Source organism: Prionailurus bengalensis, chromosome B2, assembly GCF_016509475.1.
Source record: "Prionailurus bengalensis isolate Pbe53 chromosome B2, Fcat_Pben_1.1_paternal_pri, whole genome shotgun sequence".
Classification (NCBI taxonomy): domain Eukaryota; kingdom Metazoa; phylum Chordata; class Mammalia; order Carnivora; family Felidae; genus Prionailurus; species Prionailurus bengalensis.
In genome coordinates, this window is record NC_057349.1 from 149,786,762 (window position 1) to 149,814,745 (window position 27,984).

Consider the following 27,984-nt stretch of genomic DNA (forward strand, 5'->3'; position numbering starts at 1 on the left):
GTTCATACCCCCCCTTCGCTACTAATTTATCTCCCCTGCAGAGGAAGAAAATCTTCCTCCTCCCCCTAGCAACTGTCCAGCCAATGAGAGGCAGTCGTCGTTCAGCCAATGAGAAGCCTTTGAAATCCCAGTGTACTCCAATCCGCTTTTGGTTTACAACAGCCCCTCCTCCTCGCCTTTGGTCTATGAAACGTGCGACTCTTTCGTTCTCTGGACCTGCGTGTGGTTTTGCCGTAGCTTGCTTGGCCTGGATTGCAGTGCTCTGCTATATTCCTGAATACACTTGTTTTTTTGCTAGTAAAGTGACAGTTTTATTTTTTTTTTTATTTTTTTTTTTAAATTTTTTTTTCAACGTTTATTTATTTTTGGGACAGAGAGAGGCAGAGCATGAACGGGGGAGGGGCAGAGAGAGAGGGAGACACAGAATCGGAAACAGGCTCCAGGCTCTGAGCCATCAGCCCAGAGCCCGACGCGGGGCTCGAACTCCCGGACCGCGAGATCGTGACCTGGCTGAAGTCGGACGCTCAACCGACTGCGCCACCCAGGCGCCCCGACAGTTTTATTTTTTAAGGTTCACACTTAGGCCCAGGCAAATTCCCGTAAGTGTTTTCGAGGAACTTGAGAAGCTAATTTAACATCTTACCCGGATGAGTAAAGGCCCGGCCAAGAAGAGCCACAGCATTCCTGAAAAAGAAAAATAAAGTGGAAGATCGCCCTGTCACACACCAAGCCCTATTACACAGTTATAGTGACTTACCTGTGTTACCGGGGTAGTTACAGGCCGACATGCAAATGGAACAGAATAGAGACTTCAGGGGAGAACTCATGTATGGAACGGCGATTTATGTTAGAGACCGCGTTGCCGGTGAGCGGGTAAAGACGGGCATCTTCAACATAAATAACAGCGCGATAATTGTTTGTGTATGTGGAAAAGTGAAATTTGATCCCTCCCGCACTCCAGCCACAAAAATCAATTTCAGATTGGTTAAGGACTTAAATACGACATGCAAAACCTTAAAACTTTTGGAAGAACACATTGAATAATAAGTTTCTAATCTTGGGTTACATTAGGATTTTTGAAAAACAAAGCCCCAAAAGTAGGAGCCATTAAACGATGGTAAACAGAACTACATTCACATGTAAATTTTCTGCAAACACAAAGAAACGGAAGAGGTAAGCCATCATCTGCCACGGCCCGCTACCAGCAAAGGGTTGGTGTCCGTGACATACAAAGAACTTCTGGAAATCGGTCAGCAAAACACCAGCTATGTGAAAATGGGGCAACCAAGAATCTCAGAAGAGTGGCTGCGTGTAGCTCAAGCAGATGAGAAGACACGGAACCTCAATAGTCACTGGGGAAGTGCAAATTGAAAACACAGGCCAAAAGCAGGGGGCGCCTGGGTGGCTCAGTCGGCTGAGCGTCCGACTTCGGCTGGGGTCATGATCTCCCAGTTCATGGGTTCGAGCCCCGCGGGGGCTCTGTGCCGACAGCTCGGAGCCTGGAGCCCTGGAGCCTGCATCAGATTCTGTGTCTCCCTCTCTCTCTGCTCCTTCCCTGCTCATGCTCTGTCTCTCTCTGTCTCAAAAATAAATAAAAAAACATTAAAAGGATTTTTAAACACAGGCCAAAAGCAAACAGGAGTTTGTCATATGTGTTGCAGGATTTTTTTTTTTACCTCAACACCCAGATTCGTCGTCTCGCTGCTTCGAAGAATGAACAGGTAGACACAGAATGAGCAGCAGGCATAGGTTTATTAGAAAGGAAGAATATCAGGAAAGCTCTCGCTACAGAGACGGGGCATTGAATGCCCTCGGACTGTAGTCAAGGGTCCTTGTTTTCCAAGGTTCTGGTCGGCCCTCCCCCCTCTCTTCCCTGTTGTTCTCTCCCAGGTCCCACCCTTATTGGCTTGATAGCTCTGGGTGCTGGGAGGTCCATTCCCGATTGGCTCATCTCGTTTGTATGAGGGCTGGTCTATGGCCATATCATTCCTTGTGGGTCATATGTTTCATGGCCTATTTCTCATTTTTAGTTAGATCTTTTGTCAAATTCCTGAGGGGAACCTGAGGGGGAGTAGGTGGGGTCTGTTTCATGCTGGAGAGGAACCTTACCCTTGAGGGGGTCTGCAGTGGTCAGACCCACCCAGCATTGTTCCAAAATGTGTTTTTCTCCACCCAGGGACGTCAGGTCCCTCAGGTCCCAACCTTTCCCCTCTGCCTATTTTATCCTATCTTTCACCATCATATATGTGCATATACAAATACATGCGAAAGACATTTTAAGAGGCTAGAGGGTTCTTTCAACGGATATATCCTGATCTTTGTGTGTTGTGTGTAATTTAACGTTCTGGAGTATTTTGTAGAGTCGCCAACTGAATGAGCCCACTTTTCGATTTCACTCACGTTAAAGAAAATCAACGCCCATCCATTTTGGAATTAAAATAGTACTGGCATCTCATGGTTTTAATCCATTTGTTTTAGTCCTAACGCATTGCTCAAATGGCGAGCTTCAGGGTCAAAGCTATTTAACCAATGGCTGAAAACAGTGAATCAAAAGCAGTAGCAATTCAAAATAATTTTTAAAAATCCCGATTCTTCAAGTCTGAGTTGCACACGTCTCCTGAAGCCCAGAGAATGTGTATTTCCAAGGTGTGAATGCACCACACACCGATGCGGTACCAAAGCTCTGGCTTCTGGACCAATCAACCATGGGGAGATATGCACTTGGCCACAAAAATGAGTAAATTCGTAAAGAGGAGAGGCACCCGGCTGGCTCGGCCGGTGGAGCGTGTGACTCTTGATCTCGGGGTTGTGAGTTTGAGCCCCACGCTGGGTGTGGAGATCACTTAAAAAAAATTTTTTTTTTTCATCTAAAAATAAAATAAACTCAAAAAGAGGGCTATGCATTGCAAAGCTAAATAAATGCTCAGAAGTAGCGGAAAGAAGAAAACACTTTCGCGTTGTTCTCGGTATTGAAGAATACCTAGTTTAAAGGCACCGGTTAAAGGGAGGGTCCATTAACTGATACCAGTGGCCATCAGCCTCCAGGTCCTGCCTTTGAGCAGCTAGCGAAACAGGCTGAGAAAGGGGACAGCTGCCGTTTGTCCTGGTCCACACTGCCCTCTGGTGGCATCGACTGTGTCTTTGGGAGAGTGGAAGCAACTTTCCTAGTTCTTGGATTCCTACCGCCTTCGTTCAATCCTTCTGTCCTATTTTAGCTAATTAAGTTACGTCATATGAATTTTGTAATGCTAAAGAATCAGGAACTTTCTATGCCAAGAGCATGCAGGTGGGGTGTCTGAAGGAATTTCCCTATGGTAGCCTCCAGAATTCATTCTCAGAATCTAGGTAGAGAGTTTGCTTTTGTGGCTCATTCCTGTCTTTCAAACCATCTTCCGTGCCCGTTCATTTCTGCAGCCCGAGTCCAGACCCTTCTTTTCTTTTAAAGCAAGTTGTCTTTATTTTTAGGGGTCAATCAGAGCGACATCGAGTAAATATATATTCGCACAAAAACTCGACTTGTGTGTTGAAGCAGCCTTATACATGAAAACCCAAACTGGAGAATAGCCTGTGTGTCCATCAGTCTATGAACGGATACATAAATAAATGTATCCATACCATGGAGTATTACTCGGTAATAAAGGTAATTCATTCATCGCTGCTAAGAAACGAAGTCAGACACCTACTACAACATTGATGATCCTTGAAAACATTATGCTAAGTGAAAAAGGCCAGTCACATTAACTCACATATTATATGATTTCATTTATAGACATAGATAAGAATAGGCAAAATCACAGAGACCTAAAGCCCATCGGTGGCTGCCTCGGGCTTCCGTGACTGCTAGCGGGTGGGGGAATTCTCGTGGGGAGGACAGAAAAATTCGAAAACTAGAATAGGGTGATGTTGCCCACTTTTGTAAATATGCTAAAATCATTGACTTGTACACTTTAAATGAATGAATGCATGAAATGTGAATTACCCCTCGATAAAGCTGTGAAAAAAGAGCGATTTGAACGAACAGCTTGGATAAAACAAAACGACAAGCTGTGCATTTGCAGTGTTCTCCGACAAAACACGGAGACGAAATTCGAGAGCACAAGAAGCCAGGTGGGAAGCACATAATCAGTAACACATTCAAGGGCATCTTTTCCATTGTTCCCTTTTAAATGTTTTTTAACCCAGGGGCGCCTGGGTGGCTCAGTTGGTTAAGTGTCCGACTTCAGCTCAGGTCATAATCTCACGGTCCGTGAGTTCGAGCCCCACGTTGGGCTTGTGCTGACAGCTGGGAGCCTGGAGCCTGCTTCCAATTCTGTGTCTCCCTCTCTCTCTGCCCCTCCCCCGCTCATGCTCTGTCTCTCTCGGTCTCTCAAAAATGAGTAAACGTTAAAAAAATAAAAATTGGGGCGCCTGGGTGGCACAGTCGGTTAAGCGTCCGACCTCAGCCAGGTCACGATCTCGCGGTCCGGGAGTTCGAGCCCCGCGTCAGGCTCTGGGCTGACGGCTCAGAGCCTGGAGCCTGTTTCCGATTCTGTGTCTCCCTCTCTCTCTGCCCCTCCCCCGTTCATGCTCTGCCTCTCTCTGTCCCAAAAATAAATAAACGTTGAAAAAAAAATTTTAAAAAAATAAAATAAATAAAAATTAATAAATGTTTTTAACCTTTAATCCATCCGCTTTGGTGAGATATGAAAATTAATAAATTATTAGCTCTCTTACCTTTGAAGACAACCAGTGAATCATTTTCCATTTCTTCCTCCTCAACTCGAGGCTTCTTTGGGACATCCTTCGACTTCAGTGGTATGTTTCCCTTCAATTACTAAATACATTTTAAGCAACAGCATTGAAAACCTCACGTTGACGGATGCACAGATAGTGGTGTCTTCAGCCTCAGGTTGCTCAAGGACATTAGTGTCTTTGCACAGAGCTCCTAGCAGATTGTCTTTGCCATAGGAAAATCACACCCATTGGAGAGGAAATTCCCTCCTTGTCAACTGCTCTCTGGGAGTAGAGGAGGAGGTCCCTTTACTCTTTTGATAAAGAAGCCATTGAAATGATGCCCTCATGACTTAGAAAGTTTTCTTCTAAAGCTGCTAAAAGAAACAAAATGGAGAACTGTGGTTTAGCTGAAAGAGGAACCCTAGCTGCTGACCCAGAAAAGGCCACATAAAAGCTGGCTTCTCCTGGTCCACTGGGCTGGTCAGAGCTGTTCCCCTCCCCCTCCCCATGGCTTCTGGTCTCCACTTCCTCCCTCCCCCCTCCCCTCTCCCACCCCTTTCTCTCTTCCCCTCCCTTCCCCTCTCTCCCCTCCCCCACCCCTTTCTCTCTTCCCCTCCCTCCCCCCTCCCCCTCTCCCTTCCCCCACCCCTTTCTCTCCTCCCCTCCCTCCCTTCTCTTCCTTCACCCCTTCCTTCCCTCTCCCCCACCCCTTCCTCCCCTCCCTCCCTTTTCTTCCTTCACCCCTTCCTCTCCTCTCTCCCCACCCCTTCTTTCCCTCCCCTCCCTCCCCTCTTCCACTCCTCCCTCCCCTCTCTTCCCTCCTCCCGCCCTTCCCTCTCTCCCCCCCAACTTCCTCTCTGTGCCTCCCCTTCCCCATCCTTCCCTCCCTCCCTCCCTCATTTATTGCTGTTTCCTCGGGAAGGGTTCATTGAGCCCCGGGCCACATGCTGAGGACGTGGTCCTCTTGCTGGGCTGCTTTCCCTGCTCCTTTCTTACTTAGCATGTTCCCAGAGCTCCTGTGACGTCAGCTACTGACCGCCCCGGGGTATTAGGCAAAGCCCCTCCCTCTCTCCCTCATTTCAGCCTGCCAACTTGTTGCAGGAAGTGGGCCACACCGGTTCATTCCTTGGCTTTCTGAGTGGATTTGATCTCAGATGCGAATTCCGAGTCCCAGCTGGGTGGCCAGAGGAATAGTAACAATGATAGTAAAGATAAGATATGACGTGGGGCGCCTGGGTGGCGCAGTCGGTTAAGCGTCCGACTTCAGCCAGGTCACGATCTCGCGGTCCGGGAGTTCGAGCCCCGCGTCGGGCTCTGGGCTGACGGCTCAGAGCCTGGAGCCTGTTTCCGATTCTGTGTCTCCCTCTCTCTCTGCCCCTCCCCCGTTCATGCTCTGTCTCTCTCTGTCCCAAAAATAAATAAACGTTGATAAGATACGACGTTCGTGGTTATTGTGCAGAGTTTACTGATTTAATTACAGCGCTTAATAATGGCTCATCGTAGACAGTAAATGACAACTTTTTATTGAAGTCTCTCGTATACATACTACTATACCGGTAACAACTTTCACAAAAGAAAGAAGTGTTTTTGAACAGACCTCCTTCTACTGTATTGAATGAAATCTCTCGTAATCGCTGGCTGACTTTTAGAAACTTATATTCTTTTTAAAATTACAATAATTTAATTTTATTAGTTCTTTTATGACACGGCATGTGGCAACATGTTTAAGGAAGTTTGAGCTATCCCGTAAGAAATTAGTGAGCTTTTGGGGCGCCTGGGTGTCTCAGTCGGCTGAGTGTCCGACTTCGGCTCAGGTCATGATCTCGCGGTTCGGTTCGCGAGTTCGGGCCCCACGTCGGGCTCTGTGCTGACAGCTCAGCGCCTGGAGCCCGCTTCGGATTCTGTGTCTCCCTCTCTCTCTGCCCTTCCCCCGCTCCCACATGTTCTCTCTCAAAAATAAATAAACATAAAAAAAAAAAGTCGAACCCATGTTGTGGTGGACGAAGCCCTGGTGACCCGGTGGCTTCCACAGCCAGGGTTTCCGCTTCCAGTGCCGACAAATGGGTGTCCGGCTGCCTCCTGGAGAGCCAACCCTAGGTGTCCATCATTGGTTCCTTCCCCCAATGACACGCCATTACCTGCTGGAACCGCCCCCATTTACTTCTGTCACCGATAGGAACTTTGCCGCTGTGCCCCACTTTCCTCCCCACGCACAGCTCTTGGCTCTCCCCTGCCTGAAGTCTACAGGTAGGAATGTCCTCCCATTTTCTGCACATCCAGATCCACTGGCTCCCCTTTTCTCGCACGTGTCCTGATCCCACGTTTGCCAACACGGGCCATACTCCCCAGCCCTCTCTCTTACTCGTGTTAACCTTTACGTTCGGAATGACCTTTATTTCGGATGGAATTGTTCTTCTTAAGGCCCATCTCAGAAACCAACTTCTCAAGAGATCCTTTCTCGATATCAGGAAATAGATGTGACTTCCAACAAGCGGTCTTATTTTACGTGGCCAAACTCGGCAGGACAGGTTAACACTTCACAGCTGAGGGGCCTGAAGCTTACTTAGGACCAGAGGCTTTGAGAATGAACAGACAGAATAAACCCTCAGGTCCGGAAGCAGAGTGAATGCCAAGATGTACTAGTAGATGCTTAACAACTGACTCTCCCTTTATTTTTTTTTTAAATTTTTTTTTCAACGTTTTTATTTATTTTTGGGACAGAGAGAGACAGAGCATGAATGGGGGAGGGGCAGAGAGAGAGGGAGACACAGAATCGGAAACAGGCTCCAGGCTCCGAGCCATCAGCCCAGAGCCCGACGCGGGGCTCGAACTCACGGACCGCGAGATCGTGACCTGGCTGAAGTCGGACGCTCAACCGACTGCGCCACCCAGGCGCCCCCTGACTCTCCCTTTAAATACGAAGCCCTACCTTATAGCAGTTGCGGATGTCCATAGAGTTTCCTACTGCAGTGGATTTCGAGCTGCGGATGGGATGTCATGGGAGTTTCTGGCTCACGAGGGCTGTTTTTTACACCAGGCCCTGGGGTGATAGTTGGTCGACTTGAACCTGTCATCCTCTTCCCTCGGCTCTTTGATACCATTAAAAAAAAAAAATCTGACTCCTGAATCTTTAAAAGTACCATTTTCCCCATCTCCAATGCTAGAGAGGTGGCCCAAGCCGGGCCCCCCTCCCTCCACGTGTCCTCTCCCACTTTGTCCTATCCACCTGCCGCTGCATCTGCATCCGCCAGCATTGAGACCACCCCACTCCCATCAGCAACGGCTCCTCCCTGCCATTTGGCTGGTGAGCCGTCCACTCCGGGGCCCCATCCCTAGGACCTGCTTTACATGACGGAGCCTGGGGTAACTGTCTTGGTTCCAGTGCCCTGGAAGCAGACCCTAAGACATAAAATTGAGAGGGGACCCCAGCAAACGGCACAGGGGCGTGGGGGCAATGGGACAAGGCAGGTTGGGATCCCGTCGAGGCTGTGCTATCAAGGCAGATTTCTAGTTAACTGGCGCTCAGGTCGGGACCATGGAGGCTAGTGTTGAAGTGCCCTCCCTTCCCCCACTGGGGAGCAAGTCGCGGGGCCTTATCCACTTACACCAGGGGTTGAGGTGCACTCAGGAGGGGGTGTTTCCCTGGCACTGCAGGGCTTCCCCAAACACGGGCAGGGCAAGCTCTGGTGGCCAGAAAACCCGCAGGCAGATCCCCTTGGGGTCTGGCAGTTGGAGGATGGTCCAGGGAGCAGGAAAAGGTTCATTTCAAAGGCTTGTGGGCTTTGCCTAACAGACCTGTTACACCCCTAATATTGTGAATGCTGTGGATGGTTTTCCGGTCAACCTACAAAGTTTGAAAGATGTGATTAGGGAAAGAATGTAAATTCTTGACAGTATAAACACAAGAATCAAACTGACAACATTAGGACCGGTGATGTGGGGGAGGGAGGGGGCGGGGAGCCTAGAGTGCAGATATGCTAATTTCCACATCTCCCAGGGCGGGGAGGCAGCAGGTCATGTGTGAGATGGACAAATGATGATTTAGGTAGACAGTTCAAAGTCACACAGTCCCCACCAGTGAAATGAAAAGTAACACAATTTTAAGAATTAGGAGTTGGAAGATAAAGTTTTATTCTTTGGAAGACACCATTCCCGGTTGGGTCAAGATGTAAGTGTATAGCGTTTAGACTGATGTGAAAAGAACCAGGGGAACTGAAAACAAACTTTATGGTGGTTGGGTCTAGGGTGTGGTCCTGGGTGGTGGGTAGGTGAGCAGGAAAGATGTGCACACTTTTACTTTTAATATTTTCCCATTTTGTTTGGATTTTTTTGGGTAGATTCCTCAACAAATATTTTATAAATACTTAATGATGAATTACCTGAGTGTTAGGACACTTGTATTTTGCTAGAAAAGATTTTCTTTTTCAGTTCCAGTTGGTTAACGTACAGTGTGATATTAGTTTCGGGTGCTCGATATAGTGATTCAGTCCTTCCCTACCTCACCTTGTGCTCATGACAAGTGTATTTTGTTCGGATTTTTAATCATCAGTACGCATTACTTCCACGGTAACCAGAACAAATTCAAACACATCCTAGCGTAATTACAAAAACTAGTATTTGGAGCACCCTTACACCGAATACTATGTGGGAATTAAAGAATGAGGTAGAATCTATGTGTACATAGAACCTATGTGTACAAAATCAAAAGATAGTCAGGGCTTATTAAGTGAAACCAGTAAATTAAAAAGTAAGCGTAGGATGAAAATTATGAAAGGGGAGAAGTATGTGTGTATGTAACATTTCTATATACAATTTTATTTTAATTTTTTTTAATGTTTATTTATTTTTGAGACAGAGAGCATGAACAGGGGAGGGGCAGAGAGAGAGGGAGACACAGAATCCGAAGCAGGCTCCAGGCTCTGAGCCATCAGCCCAGAGCCCGATGTGGGGCTCGAACTCATGGACCGCGAGATTGTGACCTGAGCCGAAGTCGGATGCTCAGCCGACTGAGCCACCCAGGCGCCCCTCTATATACAATTTTAAAAGACGCTACTGGTGGGGAGAAGAGGCAACCCAGTGAGACCCAGTGAGACCCAGTAAGGGTCCCAGGGTGGGGTTCTAGAATCTGCACTTTTTCTTACCAGTTTCCTCATAGTTCTGGATTTCCTCACCTTCCCAACACGTTATTGCAAAACTATGGAAACATGCAGAGTGTGAGGAACGGCACAGCAGCATGTTGAACATTCACGTAAACTGCATTGTACCCCAGTGTAAATATGCACTTTCTCACTGTGCACATGTGCATATTCACACATACACACATGTATTGTTAACCTCAAAAACAGAAGTCACAGGGGGCGCCCGGGTGGCTCAGTCGATTTAAGTGTCCGACTTTGGCTCAGGTCAAGGTCTCCTGGCTCCCGCATTGGGCTTCTTGCTGTCAGCCTGTTAGGTCCAAGCTGCTTCAGATCCTCTGTCCCCTTCTCTCTCTGCCCCTCCTCTGCTGGTGCTCACTCTCTCGATAAATAGATAAAACATTAAAAAAACTAGAAGCCAAAAAAAAAAAAAAACCCCACACAAAGTAGAAGGCAGTTATTTTCACCAGCAGAAACGGGTTTATTTGGGAATAACAGAGAATTGCAATTTAGGACATGCAAACCTCGGCAAAACCATAGTAAGTCCTCCAAACAAAGGACAGAACGTTATTTTGTGGAGAAGTGGGGGGATTGGGAGGGGGTGTTTTGAACCCAAGTCCTCTGGAGAAAAGCAGGAGTTCAGGGTGGTGATGATTTCTCACTGGCTGAACTGCAGCAGAGGCTGATTTTTTCTAGACGATGCAGTGCAGTTTTCCTTGTTGGGGCCTGTGATTGATGGTTCTTTCCGGTTGACCACGTTTCTCTTGAGACCTGCAACTGACAATTCTTTCTATAATTGACACTGAATAGTAAGTCTCCCAGTATCTCCTCTCAGTATATCCGGTACATGCTCCCGGGCTCTCTCTCTGTGACATGTGCACACACACACAGGGATGTATGCACTGGCTCTATCGGTGAGCGTGTGCACGCACATACATGCATGGAAGTAGAGGCTGTCGGGAAGTGCGTGTATATACGTGTGTACGTGTCTGTGCACGCTATCTCTCGGTGAGGGCGTGCACACACACGCATGTTTTCACAAGCTCTTCTTGAAGAGCACATTTACATACAGGCATGCATGCATGTGCGTGCAGGCTCTATCGCGGTGCGCGCGTGCACACACACCCAGACGCATGTGTGCACACAGTTCGGCTCCACCACGGAAGCGAGGCAGACATCAGGACTTTCCCAGCTGCAGTGTGTCTGCAGGGGCAGCCTGCACGCGACACCGGGACCGTCTCAAGCGTCTCGGACACCGACCCTCCACCCGCCCCGCTGCGCCCGGGGCTGAGCAGGACTGGGCGTCCCTTTGGTCGGTGGGAACGCATCCAACCTTCAAAGCACACGATTTATTCATGCCTGCGATGTAGTACAATTTCAATGACGACGCACCGCAGCGCCGCGTCCCCACCCGCACCGCCTCCCTCAAAGCCCCCCCCCCCCGCCTCCCTCAAAGCCCCCCCCCCCCCGCCTCCCTCAAAGCCCCCCCCCCCCCCCCCCCGCCTTGGCCAGCGGCCCGCGGACAGCCGGGGCCCCGCCCCTCCCCTCCCGCAGGCCCCGCCCACCAACGCCCCTGCTCCCGCCCCCGACGTGGGGGCGGGCTCGCGCCGGCGCCGGGGGCGTGGTCTCGGCCGCGTCGCCGCGCGCCGAGCGGAATCGGCGGCGGCCGTTGGCCGTTGGCGCGGCTTGGGCGGTTGTCTTGGAGAAGCAAGATGGCGGCGACGGCGGCCGCGGTGCTGCCGGAGGAGGACACGGAGCTGCGAGACCTGCTGGTGCAGACGCTGGAGAACAGCGGGGTCCTGAACCGCATCAAGGTGGGCCGGGCCGGGCCGCGCCTGGACGCGGGGATGCCGGCCGCCCGCGGGCCGCAGGGCCTCTGCGGGCGGCGGGCGTCACAACGGGTCGCGGGGCGCTTGGGACCGGCCGCCCGGGCCGCGTCTGGGCCGCGGGGTGGGGGGCGGGGCCCTGCGGGGCGGGGCGGGCGAGCTCGAGGCCGTCCGCGCGGGGAGACCCCGGGTGGCGCGCGGCGCGCGGGCGAGGCGGTCCCTCCCCCTGCCCCCGGTGCGGGTGGTCGCGGTCCCAGCTGCGGCGTGTCACCCCGGGAGGACTTCTTTCTCCTCGGGCGGCGCCAGAACTAGTTGGCGTGGTCGCGGACGCGAAAGCGGGGCCAGGCCCGGGGGGGGTGGGCCCGGGGGGGGTGGGCCCCGGGGGAAGGCGGGGGGCGGCGGAGAGAGCTCGCGGGGCGCCTCCTGACCTCCCCGCCGGTACCTGCCCGCCGTTGGTTTTCGTTGTTTGGCTTTTAGACGGTGGGGGTGGCGCCCGTGGAACGTACGCCGTATGTGTGCGCTTCTTGCCATGAAAATTGCCTTGAAACCATTTGTGTTCCTTTACCCCCTTTAAAAAAAGGCTGAACTCCGAGCAGCTGTGTTTTTAGCCCTAGAAGAGCAAGAGAAAGTAGAGGTATGAAATCTACAAATTTCAATATTACCCTGTTCGTTGATGTTTGATTTTTAATTACTTAGAGATTATTCTAAAATGCTGCTTACGGTAGTGTGTAGCCGGCGAGGAGTTTGAGTTACTAAGGATTACATTTCTTTGCTATTGGAAGGGAGGCAAAATGACTCTCTTTTTGCCTTTATTTTAGATTGTTTGGAGTGATACAAAGAAAGTTAAGGTCCCACGGTAAGTCTGAGGCTGGTGGTAAATCTTAGGTGGTGTAGATCCCTTCCCGTAGGGGAAGTCTGGACAACCAGGTCATAGGAGCTGCTTGAAGAAATGGTCCCGTGGTCTGCGAGTTCCCGGCAGGATCCTTCAGGACCTTTACTGTGTCAGTGTGCATTGTGAACACCCGCCCGGTGGGGGCACACAGTCTCACCACCACTCTGAATAAGTATTCAGGAACTGGTCGGAACAGTCACTCCGCGATCAGGGTCTTCACCTTCCGCTGTGGCAAATCCGTCTAATCTCCTTATCTCTTTAGACTTAGGTGCCTGCGCCCCCCCCCCCCCCCCCCCCCCCCCCCCGCCAAACTTGCTGAAGTGCTTCGATTCCTGGCTCTTCTGTGTTTGTCCAGGTGTCCGTCTTCTCTCGGCTGCCCTCTGTTCTTGACTTGTCTGGACCCCGTGGCCCGTGTCTCAGAAACCGCAGCTGCCTCGCCTTCCAGCCATACTCGCGCTGGGAAAAGCCGCGAAGGTCCTTCAATTCAGCAGACTGCTCCTCTCCCTGCTTGTGCACGTGTGTGCTAGAGCGGTCACCCAGCGTGGCCTGCTGCTGTGACTGGCTGCTGGGTGCCGGCCTCGGCCGGGTCCGAGCAGGCCCTGCGCCTCACTCAGCACCTCCCGCTCGACCCACGCCGACGTCCACCTCCCGTTCCCCCCACTCTCAACGGCCACTCTCGCTTCTTGCTTCACAGGGAAATAGAAGCATCCAGTCCTGACGATTGGTGTGTGCCCCGCCCCCATCTGTCGCTCAGCCCAGGAAAAGCTTGCCCGAGTCTGTATTTATCTGTGCCTCTTTCCTTCTTGCTTTGGCGGAGGAGGCTCTGTCTCGTCCATCAGTGGTCACTTTGTCTGCGTTTTGCCTTCTAAGGTACTCTCAGATCCTTAGCTGTTTGCTGTGTCTTTGATCTCTCCCTTAACTGTTTGCTTGACTCATGTTCTGCTTTTAATACCCCGCTGGCTCTTCCCCTCACAGCCAAGTTTGGAAAGAGTGTGTAGGTCCTTCCCTTAAGTTCTGGGCATCCTTTAATCCATTAACATCTTCAGTCCATTTAAATTGGTTTTAAATCTGCTACATCTAAGTAACTCCTTTTGCTGAGGTCAAGAAGAATCTCCTTATTGACCGTATTTTAGTTCTTACCTATTTTAGTTCTTTGCAGCATTTGGCATTCTTAATCCTTTTCTCCCTGAAAGTCTCCCCGGAGTTTTGGGACTTTTTTCTGTTTTCTTCTTTTTTCCTTTTGACCCCTCCTTGGTTCCTTTAGCGTGATCTTTGTCCTGTGCACCCCGCTTAAATCCCTGGCGCGTTATCTGGTGGTTCTCGTTCTGTGTTCTCTCCCCGATGACCTTGGCCACAGCAGTGACTTCGGCCCTGCAGCTTTGATCCATAGCGTGAGCCTCAGACCTGTCACAGTGCCTGCTAGCCCGATTGGGCTCACGGGGACAGCTCTGTATCCAAGCGGGACATCAGAGAGGTGCCTGGACCCTGCTCTTTCTGTGCGTCCAGTGAGTTGCCTGGCTGTGTCATACTGTACCTGAGACGTCTGAGGTTCTCTGCTGCCCTCCTAGCCTGTGTTTAGCTACTTCTTTTCCACCTTGCCCATTCCTTCCCTCTAGTCTCCCCTTTGCTCGTGTCCCTCGCTGTCTTCCTGAAGTCCTTCTCCACAGTGCTCCTCGATTGGCTGTTTTTATCCATATCTGATCTTGTCCCTCCACTTTCTTTAAATATTTCAGTCGACTCACTGTCTTAAAATTCCCTAGACCAACCTATTAAGGACCTCCGTGTTCTTCTTTTTTTTTTTTAATGTTTATTTTTGAGAGAACAGAGACAGAGACAGAGCGTGAGTGGGGGAGGGGTAGAGAGAGCCAGAGACACGGAATCCGAAGCAGGCTCCAGGCTCTGAGCCGTCAGCACAGAGCCCGACGCGGGGCTTGAACCCACGAACTGTGAGATCATGACCTGAGCCGAAGTCGGACGCTCAACCGACTGAGCCCCCCAGGCGCCCCAAGGACCTTTGTCTTCTTTCCCTTCCTTATCTTTTTTTTTTTTTTTTTTAAATTTTTTTTTCCCAACGTTTATTTATTTTTGGGACAGAGAGAGACAGAGCATGAACGGGGGAGGGGCAGAGAGAGAGGGAGACACAGAATCGGAAACAGGCTCCAGGCTCTGAGCCATCAGCCCAGAGCCTGACGTGGGGCTCGAACTCGCGGACCGCGAGATCGTGACCTGGCTGAAGTCGGACGCTTAACCGACTGCGCCACCCAGGCGCCCCAATTTTTATTTTTTTTAACGTTTACTCATTTTTGAGAGACCGAGAGAGACAGAGCATGAGCGGGGGAGGGGCAGAGAGAGAGGGAGACACAGAATTGGAAGCAGGCTCCGGGCTCCCAGCTGTCAGCACAAGCCCAACGTGGGGCTCGAACTCACAGACCGTGAGATTATGACCTGAGCTGAAGTCGGACACTTAACCGACTGCGCCACCCAGGCGCCCCACTTTTTGGTTTTTTAAAAACAACTTTATTCAGGTAGAATTGACCTACAGTAAATTCAACATACTTAAATGTACAACATGTTATATTTTAACAAATTTATGCAACCATGAGGCAGGCAAGATAGTGGCCGTGTCCTGACCCTGGAAAACTTCCTCAGACCTCTTTGTAACACCCTTCCCGGCCCTGGGCATCCATGCCTGTAAGGGCCATTCAAGTGGAATCCTGCAGCGTAGGCTCCTTTCTTCCTCGACTTGGCTGCATTCATTCTGTGTGATGCTTCGAGATTCTTCATGTCCTTTGTGTTGCTGGCTGGTCCCGTCCCCCTCCCGCGTAGTGCCCGCTGTGTGGTCACGTGGCTGTTTACTCACCTGGGGATGAACTTTTGACTTGTTGCCAGGTTTCTTACAAACGGGGCTTCTGGGAACGTTCACGTGCACATCTTTGCTTGGATCCGTGCTTTTCTTCGAGAAAATACCTACAGATGGGTCCCAGGGGAGGGAGGGGTAGTTTCAGCTTTTGAAAACATTGCCAGATTACTTTCCCAAGTGATTGCACCATTTACAGTCCCGTTGGTGGAGCGTGAGGCTCCCGTTATACCTGTAGTTCAGTCTGCTTAAGGAAGCTGGGGTGACCCACAGGAATTTTTCCTGTATCCGAATACACGTCTAATGACAGAAATAAGCTGGCCCGTGCGCTGCGGAAAATCATCTCACATACTGCCGACGAGCGGGAGTAGCAAGTGTGTAATTTGAGTCCTGCTCACTGTAAGCGTGCTATAAATGGTAGATGTGCCTGGCCACAAGATGTCAGCTTCGCGTGTTTGGAATAGTAAACAGTTGTTTTTGTACGTAAATGTAATGTCATTTTGCAGGAGCGCTTGAAGACCTAGGCTCTGAAGTAGCTTAATAAGCAGTTGATGAAATGTTTACCAGTTATAAATAAATTTTTTTTGAATGTTTACTTATTTTTGACAGAAAGAGAGAGCATGAGCGGGGGAGGGGAAGAGAGAGAGGGAGACACAGAATCGGAAGCAGGCTCCAGGCTCCGAGCTGTCAGCACAGAGCCCGACGTGGGGCTTGAACTCACAGACCACGAGATCATGACCTGAGCTGAAGTCAGATGCTCAACCCACTGAGCCACCCAGGCACCCCACCAACTATAAATAAATACACATTTCACGTATAGTTTCATTTAACTAAGTTTGAAACATTAAGTAGTACGGAAGAGTTTTTATAGTAGTTAAGAGTTTTGGAATGGGCCTGACCATAATTTTGCGAGTGACTGTATCTCATTTATATCTTTGCCAAAACATTAAATGTTAAACCACATGTCGTAGTTGTTTTTAGGATAAACACATGACACAGTATTTCATTTTTTAACAGAACAAAACTCCTCTAGTCAATGAGAGCCTGAGAAAGTTCTTGAACACGAGAGATGGTAAGATGTTCAGCTGGTTCTTGTTTGTTTTGTCTCTCTCTGGATTTTCAAATGATGGCTCCGTTTCGGAGAGAGCAGGGGTTTGAGATGTTTTTTGAGGTCTGTGATTCTTACAACTCCTCACTTTAAAGTTGCCATTTATTGAACAGCTGTTAAGTTGTTTAAATATCATCGGTCATGGGAAATTGTTGGCTAAAAGCGCTCTAAGGAGCGGAACACTCGAGCCCACCTGTGAAATGTCAAGTTGTCTGATTAACCGTTGGCTCCAAACTGATGAACCTACGAGAAAAACGAGACTTGAGATTTTCATTGCATGACCGTGTTCTTCTAAGATCAGTTTGCGGTGAAACAGTTTAGAAGCCTCGTTTTTCCCATCAGTGGGTTGGGCTTATTTCATGATGTCCGCGAGGAGGCTTCGGGGTTCCCGGAGGGGAGGCATATGCTCATCAGCTCTCGCTTTTTTGCAGGCCGGCTGGTGGCTGGTCTTGTTGCAGAATTTCTTCAGTTTTTCAACCTTGACTTCACCTTGGCCGTTTTTCAGCCTGAAACTAGCACAGTAAGAATAATGACTTTCGCATCTATCGTTTGAAACTTTCTCCGTCACAAGTGGGTTCGGTTAAGCCGAAACTTCATGAAATTTGACAGTTTGCAGTGTCTTGCGTAGAGATTTCTTTGGTAGTTGATTATCTGTTTTTCGTAAAAGCCGTCTGCACGGTAGCTACTTGGTTCCAGTGCTGCTTCATAGTACTTCATAGAACTCCTTCATAGAAAGGAGTCTTTTGTGGCATGATGACACCCATTAATGGGGACTTTAATGGGGACTTTGCGTGTAGGGACTTGGTAAAGGAAAGAGATAATGAAAAAAAAATTTTTTTTAAATGTTTGTTTATTTTTGAGAGAGACAGAGACAGAATGCGAGTGGGTTAGGGGCAGAGAGAGAGGGAGACACAGAGTCTGAAGCAGGCTCCAGGCTCTGAGCTGTCAGCACAGAGCCCGAGGTGGGGCTTGAACCCATGAACTGCGAGATCATGACCTGAGCCGAAGCCGGAGGCTCAACCGACTGAGCCACCCAGGCGCCCCAAGTTTATTTAAATTTAAAGAGAGAGAGACAGAGTGTGAGTGGGGGAGGAGCAGAGAGAGGGGGAGACACAGAATCCGCAGCAGGTTCCAGGCTCCAAGCTGTCAGCACAGAGCCCGATGTGGGGCTTGAACTCACAGACCGTGAGATCATGACCTGAGCCAAAGTCAGATGCTCAGCCGACTGAGCCACCCAGGCGCCCCTAGATAGTTTTTTTTAAATAAGCATTTTATTTGTTAGAAAAATGGTCTCTCTGGGGCGCCTGGGTGGCGCAGTCGGTTGAGCGTCCGACTTCAGCCAGGTCATGATCCCGCGGTCCGGGAGTTCGAGCCCCGCGTCAGGCTCTGGGCTGATGGCTCAGAGCCTGGAGCCTGTTTCCGATTCTGTGTCTCCTTCTCTCTCTGTCCCTCCCCCGTTCATGCTCTGTCTCTCTCTGTCCCCAAAATAAATAAAAAACGTTGAAAAAAAAATTAAAAAGAAAAATGGTCTCTCTGAGTTTAGAGATCTCTTTCAGTTTCAAAAATATTTTCCTTTAATCTCTGAAAATAATTTGCATACTTTTGTGCAGTTTATATCTTACTTCTCACGTCTTATTTCTGCCCTAGTTTCAAGGTCTTGAAGGTCGAGAGAATTTAGCCCGAGACCTAGGTATTATTGAAGCAGAAGGTACTGTGGGTGGACCTTTATTATTAGAAGTGATCAGACGTTGTCAACAGAAAGAAAAAGGATCAACCAATGGGGAGGTGAGTACAGTCCTAGCCTTCGTTATCTTTTTCTATTTTAAGTATTGGCTGCTCAGCAGAGCCACGCACGTGTTTGCATACATAGTGAATCAGAGTTTAAACGGAAAGAAGCTGTTCCCTTAAAGCAAAACGAAACACACTCAGATTGTATAAAGGCACAGTTTGAGGAAAATCAGAGAAGTGGTAGCTCCTGGTCTGGAGCTGCACTCGTTGTGTGGACGGACGTGGGGGTGTTGGGGTCAGGGGCCAGGCTGCCTGGAACGGGCTCCAGCTCGTCCACCCACTAGCCGTTGGCTCTAGGTGAGCCGTCCCTCCCCGGTGGCTCCTGTGTGGGGTGGGGAGAGAGGCCGCCTCACGGGCATCGCAGAGCCTGATGCAGGAGTTAGGGCACGCGAAGCGTGGAGGACACTGCGCTTGTTGTCAGCCGCTGTCTGGTTACCATTTCAAACAACAGGGCTGCATTAGAGGCTGGTTAACAACACTTTGAACTTAAAGGCTTTTGAAAAAGAGACGTAGAGCCGGTTAAGCTGTTGGTCATGCTTAGTTTCTGGACATTTTCAAGCTTCTGTGTTCTTATTCCTTTTGTTTAGAAATCCCGCTAATGAGGTTAACGGTCTGATTTCTATTTGCAAACGTTAGCTTTACGTAAAGACGCTGTCTCACAGACGTGGATGGTATGGTGGTCGTCTCAGACACCTGGCTGATGGTGTGCTTTTAGTCCCACGCGTCCCGGGTTTATAGGTAAGGTTGTGGGAGTTGCGCACTGCCATGTACACAGCCTCAGAGTTTATCTTCTGTTAGGATCTTTGAACATCAGGAAAGCCTGACTGAGCACCTGTTACATGTAAGGCCTAACAGACACTTCCAATGAAAAGATAAGATATGAGAACGTTTCTTGGACTAGAAGAGTTGAGAGCTATTCAAGCTGGAATGCGCTCACATAAGGAAACAGACGTTGACGTGACGCTCGTGATACCAGAGGGAGTATCCAGTAAGTGATTGGTTCTGAGCATTTTATGAGCAGTAAGTTTAGTTAAAGGGGGCAGTGGTTTCTTTTTTTTTTTTTAACGTTTATTTATTTTTGAGACAGAGAGAGACAGAGCATGAACGGGGGAGGGTCAGAGAGAGAGGGAGACACAGAATCTGAAACAGGCTCCAGGCTCCGAGCGGTCAGCACAGAGCCTGACGTGGGGCTCGAACTCACGGAGTGTGAGATCGTGACCTGAGCCGAAGTCGGCCCCTTAACCGACTGAGCCACCCAGGCGCCCCAGTGGTTTCTTTTTTTAATTCAGTGTTTACTTATTTTTGAGAGAGAGTGGGAGAGAGACAGAGCATGAGCAGGGGAGGGGCAGAGAGAGGGGGAGACACAGAATCGGAAACAGGCTCCAGGCTCCGAGCCATCAGCCCAGAGCCCAACGCGGGGCTCGACCTCACGGACCGCGAGATCGTGACCTGGCTGAAGTCGGACGCTTAACCGACTGCGCCACCCAGGCGCCCCGGGGGCAGCGGTCGTTTCCAGTTGTTAAACCCCATCTTGCTGCGGGAGGACAGGAGGGGACGGGACCGGGAAGGTGCTCCGAGCGGCAGGAAGCAGACGCGCGTCCCGGTGAGACCCGAGTCCCGGTGGGTGAGCAAGTCAGCCCACGCAGAGCCCACGTTGTCGCTCAGCTTGTGGGTGTAATTTCACTCGTTTGTAGTTTCCCAGTGTCTGGTGGCGCTTATCATGGGATGGGCGTCGTACCAGCTAGTGGCGAAGAAGAAGTCGCATAAACTTAACGAACTCCAGACCGCCTCGCTTCCTGCTCTCTCCTGGGCCGGTGGGTGGTGGTGAGCCGTGTCTGTCCGTCTGCCCTTTTCTTTCCTTCCGGGTCGCCCTTCGGTCCATCTCCCTGCAGTGCCAGCCACCCGTGTCGTCGCCGTCTCTGGTTCGCTGTCCCTCCCTCACGCGCCAGCCTTGGCTCGGACGCGGAGCCGGGCTGCCGGGGTCACCTCCCGGAGGTCACTTAACCTTCACGCGCTCTGGGTCCTCACCTATGAGACGGAGAGACTAGAAATGAGCCTCGAGGGTCGTAGTGAGGACCGAGGTTGTCCGAGCACGTAGGGTCTCGTAAGGTTTGGCCTGTGTTGCCACCGTGTCTCGCGTCGTTACCATTCCCGTCTGCACCCCATTCCCGTCTGCAGGACTCCCCACATCCGGCTCAGCGCCTCCTCCCGGCTCGAAACCAGGATTTCCAGCCCTTCACAAACATCCCCGCCTGGTCGGCTCACTCGGGCGTCTGAGTCCTGTGTGAAAAAACCGGCTTTATCTTCTGACCGAGCGGAAGCCGCACGAGACACAGAAATCCGCCGCCTCCCGTGTGACCGCGCAGCCCCAGCTCTCGCCCCCCCGCTTCTCTGTGTGTGTCGGTCGTGTGCCTGTGCCTCCTCGGTCTCGCTCCGAGGAGCTGCCTCTCCCCTGGTGGCCTCGGTCGGTCCCTCCCTCAGGAGGACTCCCTGTCCCGCCTGAAGCCGCCGTCACCGGCCAGCTCTGTGTGCTGTGGACGGGGGGTCGGCCTCGAGCCGGGACCCGGTCAGAGCTCTCTCTCCCAGTGGGTTCGGTCTGAAAATGGAAACTCAGCGGTGCCTTCTTCCGTCGTCGTGACCGGAGGCCCCGGCGCCTCCCCGATCAGCCTAGCCCGTCTCACGGCCGCGGTCTGTCGGACGGGCCCGGAGGAGGCTTCCGTGGCGCCACGAGGTCGGAGACCGCTGCGAGACACCTACTTTCTGCTACTTTTCCCCTCTTAATATTGGGGTGGGTACTTCGCGTGTGCGTGTGCGTGTGGGTGCACACAAATACATCCGGAGTCGGGTTCATATTTAAAGTGGGGAGCTCACGGGTGGCCATTTTGGCTCTTCTGTCATTCACTAGTGTTCGTAACTTTGAGAGGTGAAATAAAAAATGGTAGGTTTTTTTAAAATTAATCTTTGACTTCTGACGCCGGGGAAGAAAACCAGCTGTGGATTAAGCCCACTGAACTCAGTTAGTGATGCCTTTACCCAAATTGCATTTTATTTTATTTTATTTAAAAAAAAAAAAATTTTTTTTTTAACGTTTATTTATTTTCGAGACAGAGAGAGACAGGGCATGAACGGGGGAGGGACAGAGAGAGAGAGAGACACAGAACCAGAAGCAGGCTCCAGGCTCTGAGCCATCAGCTCAGAGCCCGACGCGGGGCTCGAACTCCCGGACCGCGAGATCGTGACCTGGCTGAAGTCGGACGCTTAACCGACTGCGCCACCCAGGTGCCCCCCAAATTGCATTTTAAACCACCTGAAGAATCCGGTTGCCAGGCCCGCATCCTCGCCCGGGAATTTGAGTTGACTTGGCAGAGGGTGTTGGATGTGCCCCCGCGTGGAGTCCTGCACTCGCCGGTCTGCACTGCCCCTGGTGAGCCCTGTCCTCCCTGGGAGCGCCTCGTGGTCGCCCCCGTCCAGCTCAGCGGCACCTGCGGGTGCCCTCGGCGCTCGGCCTGCACCCTTCACTCTTGCCGACTCCGTGTTGAAGCTCAGCTCTTTATCTGTTCCTTTCCTCTTTAGAAATTGCACTCACCGTGTGATGGCAACCAGACAGCATCCAGATTCCTCAGTCTTGACGCATCGACTCTTCTTTCTGGCCTTACGTCTTTTTTTGAAACGTGGGACCTTGAGCTCGAGGCAGATGGCTCGTCCTTGAAAGTGGCTTTTGCTTTCTCGCCTTCTGATCCCTTGTCCCCCTGCAGTGGCACATCACCCCCGCATCCGGCCGGGGAGTTCCTCATTCCCAGCCTCTCTTCCACTCTGCCTTTTGGGATGTTGCCTCTTGCTCGTCCTCTCTCCCTGCTGGCTGCCGTTGGAGCTGAGCCCTGGCCCCACCTGCCTGTGGCCGTGCCTGCTGTGGCCCGGCCCTCTCTCCTCACGTCAGGCCTCTGTTGGGGACGGGCATTCTTAACAGATCGGGCGTTCACGGTCAGTGGGAAGCTTTTGTAGACTTGCATGCACGGGAGGTACACGTTTGTACACGTCTGGGAAGGTTAGATGGTGAGATCGGGGGAAGGCGGATCTCGACCAGGACGGTGGCTGTAAACACAGAGACAAACGGGCAGAGAAAGATCCCCTGTGAAGGAAGAAGCGGCCAGACCGAGTGAGCTAATATCTTGGCAGAGGGCTAGGGCCTTGGAGGGTAATCGGGAAGAAGAGAAGTTCGCAGAGGTGAGGTGAGGCGGTCAGCCTGGGAGAAGGCGACGCCGTTACTCGACGTCACGGGGCCGCCGGAGGAGCGGAGGTGTGCAGTGCAGCGTGTTTTCGCGTTTAAAAGCTGCAGTTGTTGGAAGGGTTCTTATGGCAAAGTGACCGATGTTTAATATGCATACGGTGCACAGAGCTTGTGATGATGGAGCGGGTGAATTTTAGGAGGTGATTTCCGTTCAAGAAACATGGCAGAATTCCTCCTTTGCGTTTAGCGTAGCGCCGAGAGCTGACCGGCCGTGCCCTGCGGACGCTGGTTGTATGATGTGGACGTGGGCGGTGACAGGGCTGGACGGGCACCGGGCTCAGAGAGGAGGAAGGGAGGGGCGTGGTCGTCGAAGAGGGCGACTCATGAGAGTTGCTCGTTGATACGATGGAGACACAGTGGGGTAGGGAAGCGAGTCTGGAAGCAGGCCTGTGGCTCACGGGCTGGGTTCACATGCACGGGCTGGGCGGGGGTGGGAGGCGGGGAGACTGGGTCCAGGTCATTGAGCGAAATACTTAGGTGATTGGGATCTAAGTGTGTTTCGTTTTGTTTCTGTTGTACTAAAATTGGGGAAAATCTCATAAGAATATTTACGTTAATTGCAAAAACACCAACGTCCCGTAGTAGTTTTAAATGCTACAATTCCGTTGAGGCATGATTAGTATATTTATGTTTTGCTCTGAACCTGTTTTAATTTTAAACCGTGAAATGTTTTAGGGTGCGCTAGATCTCTCTGATGTGCATTCTCCACCGAAGTCACCGGACGGCAAGGCGAGCGCACACAGCGGTCCCAGCAAGGTGAGCCGGCCGCGGGGACTCTGCTGCTGTCTCTCCCGTCGCGTGACTGACGCCAGCGCTGCGTAGTTTTGCGAAGACGCGTCTTTCCCCTGATGCAGCGTGTGGTTTTACAGATTATTTCCCTTGGTTGGGACTGTGTTGAATTTTGTGTCCTGGGGAGGAATATGCTGTTGAATAACAGAATTGGGGGATCTGTGGGCTCATGTGGTCCTTGGAACATCTTCTTCCTCAGTTTGGTCCTTGGAACATCTTCTTCCTCAGCTGACCAGGACATTTACTTACTCTTCGCTTATAAATTCCTGGCTTGAGGGTACTAGGTTCCAGACTGTGGTTCCAGGATATCGTTGTGTTGAATATCGCAGATGGGGGACCAGTTTGGATGGTAAATTACAAGGGTTTTATGTTAGCGAGCCATTTGGAGGATTCATACGAACATACGTTTGCTCTGGCTGCGTGCGTAGGGGGCGGCTATGGGTTGTTGAGCCGAGGCCTTCCGGTCTCAGGGATTTGGCACCCTGGACGGGACTAGAGCGGGACCCTGGGACTGGAAGTCGGGGGCAACAGGGCGGCAGAAGCAGGATGCTTCGGGAGCGTGCCGCCCCGTGACCGGTCGGGCGCAGCGCGCACCGGTGGAACGGGCCAGTCCTAGCCGGGGTGGGGTCGGGTCGGGTGGCGTTGGGACCGTCGCTCTGATCTCCAGCCCGCAGGGTTAGGGTGACGCGCTGGAGGGGCTGTGCGGGTGGTTCCAGGTGAGGCGACGTGTAGGGGCCGGACGTGGTGGAGGGGGTTTCTCTCTCTCAGATGCCCGGGCTCAGACACCGAGAGCGGCCCCTGCTGTGTTGTCGCCGGTTCTTGGATGTGGCTGCTCCTTTTCATTTTTTCGATTTGGAGACCAAAGCGTTTGGTGCTTTATTTCCCGCCGCGGGAAGGGGCCGTCATCCCGTGCATAGCGGTCCCCTCTCCCCGAGGTCTGGTGAGCTTTTTCTGTGGGGAAGGTTTTCCCTTGATGCTCATGGGAGGCCGTGACCACCGTAACAGAGAGAACGAGGTTGTGAGTGAATTTAAGAAGCCCCTTTAAATGAATTGTCAGCTGTCAGAGCCTTTGTGAGCAGCACTGCTTTCTGTGAAAATGTCTGGCTGGGAAGGGGTTCAAATTAACGCATATTCCAGAACATCAGTGCCCACGGCATTGAGCTCTCTGGACGCTCTCTTTTTAGCAGAGTAGCAGTATTTTTTTAAAGCCAGTTAGCAGCACCGACTTCTGCACGCGGTGGGTCTTCAGGATAAGACAGCAAAGCCTCTCGCATGTTCTTACTCTCTGTGCACAGACTTAAGTTTCAAGATCTAGGAGTTTTGATGAGGATCGTTGAAGTTAGCTGGCGGGGGAACGTTGCCCCACGTGCTCACAGGACAGTGATGTCGTCTTGCAGGGTGATTGAGAGAGCGGTCCTCCGTGCTCCGGGTGGCCGGGGCCGCTCCCGGTGCCACGGCCGACTGGTGTCAACGGGAGGCCTTCTGATGGTGGGAACGCAGTTCCCGGTAGCGCTGATGTGTGGATTCGGAGTTTTGGCACTTTGCCCACCTTTCACTCGCCTGCTTTCTTTTACGGCTCGGTGCTCTCTGAATCATTTTGGGCTCTGAGGAGAGCCTGTGTCTTAGAGCAGGTGCCTTACCGGCCCGGGAGCCCACAGAGGGGCCTGGGGACCCTGGGAAGTCGTGGTCAGGCCTTGGGGCCAGCCCGACCTTCGGAGCCCGTGCCGTGTGCTCCCGAGGAAGCTTCGGGAAGCGGTTGCCCGCACAGCTGCCGTGGGGCGGGCTGCGGCCGCGGTGTGGACGGGTGACCGGGTAGCCGTGAGGCCCAGCGGTTCCCCGTGGGTTGAACCACTTGAGGAAGGGAGTTAAGGCAAGAGAAGAAAAAAAAATAGCGGGCCTCTAAAAAGAACAGATTGATTCAGGTTTCCGGTTTTAAGAACTTTGCTAATCGGAAGCTTTGTTAGTTTGGTGATGAATTAATTTCTTTTTGAAGATTTATGCTTTGTGGTAAAATGTCATTTTATTCTCATGCTCAGATACCAAGGTACACAGGACAGGGTAAGAAGAAGACAAGCAGGCGGAAGTCTGGTGCCAAGGTAACACGCGCGAGGGCAGTGGGGGAGCGCGGCCCGCGCCGCAGCAGACCGCCAGCCTGGGGGCCGCGGGTCCCTGCCGGGCGCTGGGTCCCTGCCGGGCGCTGGGTCCCTGCCGGACGGTCCCTGCCCGCCCCGGGCCCGTGCTCCTTTGACTGCGGTCACTTGTGATAAAGTCACGGTGCCGAGAAAAGTAATCTGACTTTCAGCTTTTATCCGGGTGAAAATCATACTGTTGTATTTTTCAAATGTGCTGTTAATTTTACTTGGAGAATTCTTTGTTTTGTCCAAAAAAAAGTCGAAAATATTTATTTTCCCTTTGGATGGTCCTATACATATTGTTTTTACAAATTTTTTTTTTAATGTTTTTATGTATTTTTGAGAGACAGAGCATGAGCAGGGGAGGGGCAGAGAGAGGGGGAGACACAGAATCCGCAGCAGGCTCCAGGCTCCGAGCTGTCGGCACACAGCCCGATGCGGGGCTCGAACTCACGAACTGTGAGATCATGACCTGAGCCGAAGTCAGAGGCTCAACCGACTGAGCCACCTAGGCTCACCTTTAAAAAAAAAAAAAAAAAAAATTTTTAACGTTTTTATTTTTGAGACAGAGAGAGACAGCATGAGCAGGGGAGGGGGTCCTATTCTTATTCTTAACGTTCTGATTTTTATCTGAGGTAAATAGAACATCAGACTACTTTTTGGATAAGTTCCGGGCGATAAATGAAAGGTGTTCAGCATTCAGCAACTCATCTGCCCGTTGCACATCGATGTCGATGACGAGCCCTTCCACGAAGCCCTGGCCGCGGGGGTGCCTGGGGCGGGGGGTGTGTGGGGGTGCACGGGGTAGGTGCACTGAGTCGTCAGGGATCTGTGCCTGGCTGTGTTTTTTTCCTCCCCCAGAGATGACAAAAATTGACCCAGCCAGTAGATTAGCTGCTTTTATTTATTTATTTAAAAAAAAAAATTTTTTTTTTTCAACGTTTATTTATTTTTGGGACAGAGAGAGACAGAGCATGAACGGGGGAGGGGCAGAGAGAGAGGGAGACACAGAATCGGAAACAGGCTCCAGGCTCCGAGCCATCAGCCCAGAGCCCGACGCGGGGCTCGAACTCCCGGACCGCGAGATCGTGACCTGGCTGAAGTCGGACGCCCAACCGACTGCGCCACCCAGGCGCCCCTAGATTAGCTGCTTTTAAAATTTAAGTATTAGAGTTCTTGGAAGCACACTACTCATCAGGACAGTTCTCATACCTGTTTAGGATAAGATGTTTAAGGTATTTAGTTTTTAGCTCTGTGAGATGCTTCAGTTCTTGTGGAACCTTAGCTTATAATCGAAGACCTTCAAACTTAAAGGGCTTTTAAATTTTTTTAAATTTTTTTTTTTTTTTTTCAACGTTTATTTTATTTTTGGGACAGAGAGAGACAGAGCATGAACGGGGGAGGGGCAGAGAGAGAAGGAGACACAGAATTGGAAACAGGCTCCAGGCTCTGAACCATCAGCCCAGAGCCCGACGCGGGGCTCGAACTCACGGACCGCGAGATCGTGACCTGGCTGAAGTCGGACGCTTAACCGACTGCGCCACCCAGGCGCCCCTTAAAGGGCTTTTAAACCCTGGATTTGTTGTGTTAGCTGCCTTCATTCTTGTGGTTTCACCAGTAAATTCCCGCTCTTGTACTTGTTCGTGTCGCCTGTGTGTGTTTCTACGTGAGAAGACCCTTTAGAGTGGTATTTAGCAGGTACGTTTGAACACGTATGCGGTGCACATCACTGTGTTAAGCGCTGTGGGCACTTCACCGTGGTCCCCACCGAAACAGGTGACAGTCTCATTGGAGAGGTGAGGCCCCCCCTTAAGAAAGATGGCTAACGATATAAAACAGCGTAGTTTTTTTAAAGATACATTTAATCAATTTGTTGGACTTTTCAAAAACGTTAAAAGCATATCTCATAGTATTACATTTTCATCCGATCTTCCTGGTTCAGACATTTCGAAGAGGTCTATACATAGCACCAAAGCACGTCAAAAGATGAATTTTCACTTTGCAGTGAAATGCAGCCATGGTGGGCCCAGACTTTACCCTTCAGTCTACAGCGGGCAGGCCTCGTGGTCCCCCGACTTGGGGGGCGACTGAAGAATGTGGACAGGCCCACGCCCCGGAATTGTAGGCTATCAGTCGGGCCCCTTTTATCTCATTTTTGTATTTCTGACCAAAGATACTTAGCCACTTTGAAACCTTCTCCCGCTCCCCCCCTCCTTGATCTTGTTTCTGAATTGCCATTATAAATCTGTATCGCACCCAGCATCCCCTATTTCCAGCCTGATAGGTGAGCCCTTAGCTCTCATTCCAATGCCTCTCTGCCTTGCCTGCATGTGCGGTGGGTTTCCAGTGTCCTTAATATCCTAACACTCTTAACATCTTAATAATCGAATACCGAGCTGCCTGTGGACGTTGACGTTGGGCCCTTCACAGGGTAGCTAAGTGGCCTTTCCCAGGGT

The 27,984-nt window shown here is 51.2% G+C and overlaps 1 protein-coding gene and 2 long non-coding RNA genes across 6 annotated transcripts in view; 1 reads left to right on the plus strand and 2 right to left on the minus strand.

Moving 5' to 3' along the window:
* Positions 1–569: 569 nt before the first annotated feature.
* Positions 570–5,208, minus strand: LOC122490181. Its single transcript, XR_006299111.1, has 2 exons — positions 4,714–5,208; positions 570–684 (listed from the first exon to the last, which is right to left on the minus strand). It is a non-coding gene; the product is annotated as an uncharacterized LOC122490181 (long non-coding RNA).
* Positions 5,209–10,305: 5,097 nt separating this feature from the next.
* Positions 10,306–11,723, minus strand: LOC122490183. The gene is made up of 2 exons (XR_006299112.1): positions 11,615–11,723; positions 10,306–10,619 (listed from the first exon to the last, which is right to left on the minus strand). It is a non-coding gene; the product is annotated as an uncharacterized LOC122490183 (long non-coding RNA).
* CEP43 (centrosomal protein 43) overlaps positions 11,435–27,984 on the plus strand; it is a 32,190-nt gene continuing 15,640 nt past the window's right edge. Inside the window, exons 1-7 of one of the 4 annotated variants that reach the window (XM_043592742.1) lie at positions 11,465–11,662; positions 12,255–12,308; positions 16,441–16,495; positions 16,963–17,051; positions 18,179–18,316; positions 23,283–23,363; positions 25,433–25,492. In XM_043592742.1, the coding sequence (XP_043448677.1) occupies positions 11,561–11,662; positions 12,255–12,308; positions 16,441–16,495; positions 16,963–17,051; positions 18,179–18,316; positions 23,283–23,363; positions 25,433–25,492 (579 nt within the window). In that variant the 5' untranslated portion in view covers positions 11,465–11,560. Of the gene's footprint in view, positions 11,663–12,254; positions 12,309–16,440; positions 16,496–16,962; positions 17,052–18,178; positions 18,317–23,282; positions 23,364–25,432; positions 25,493–27,984 lie in introns of all 4 variants that reach the window. The other 3 variants (XM_043592743.1, XM_043592745.1, XM_043592744.1) reach the window with 3 other exon arrangements.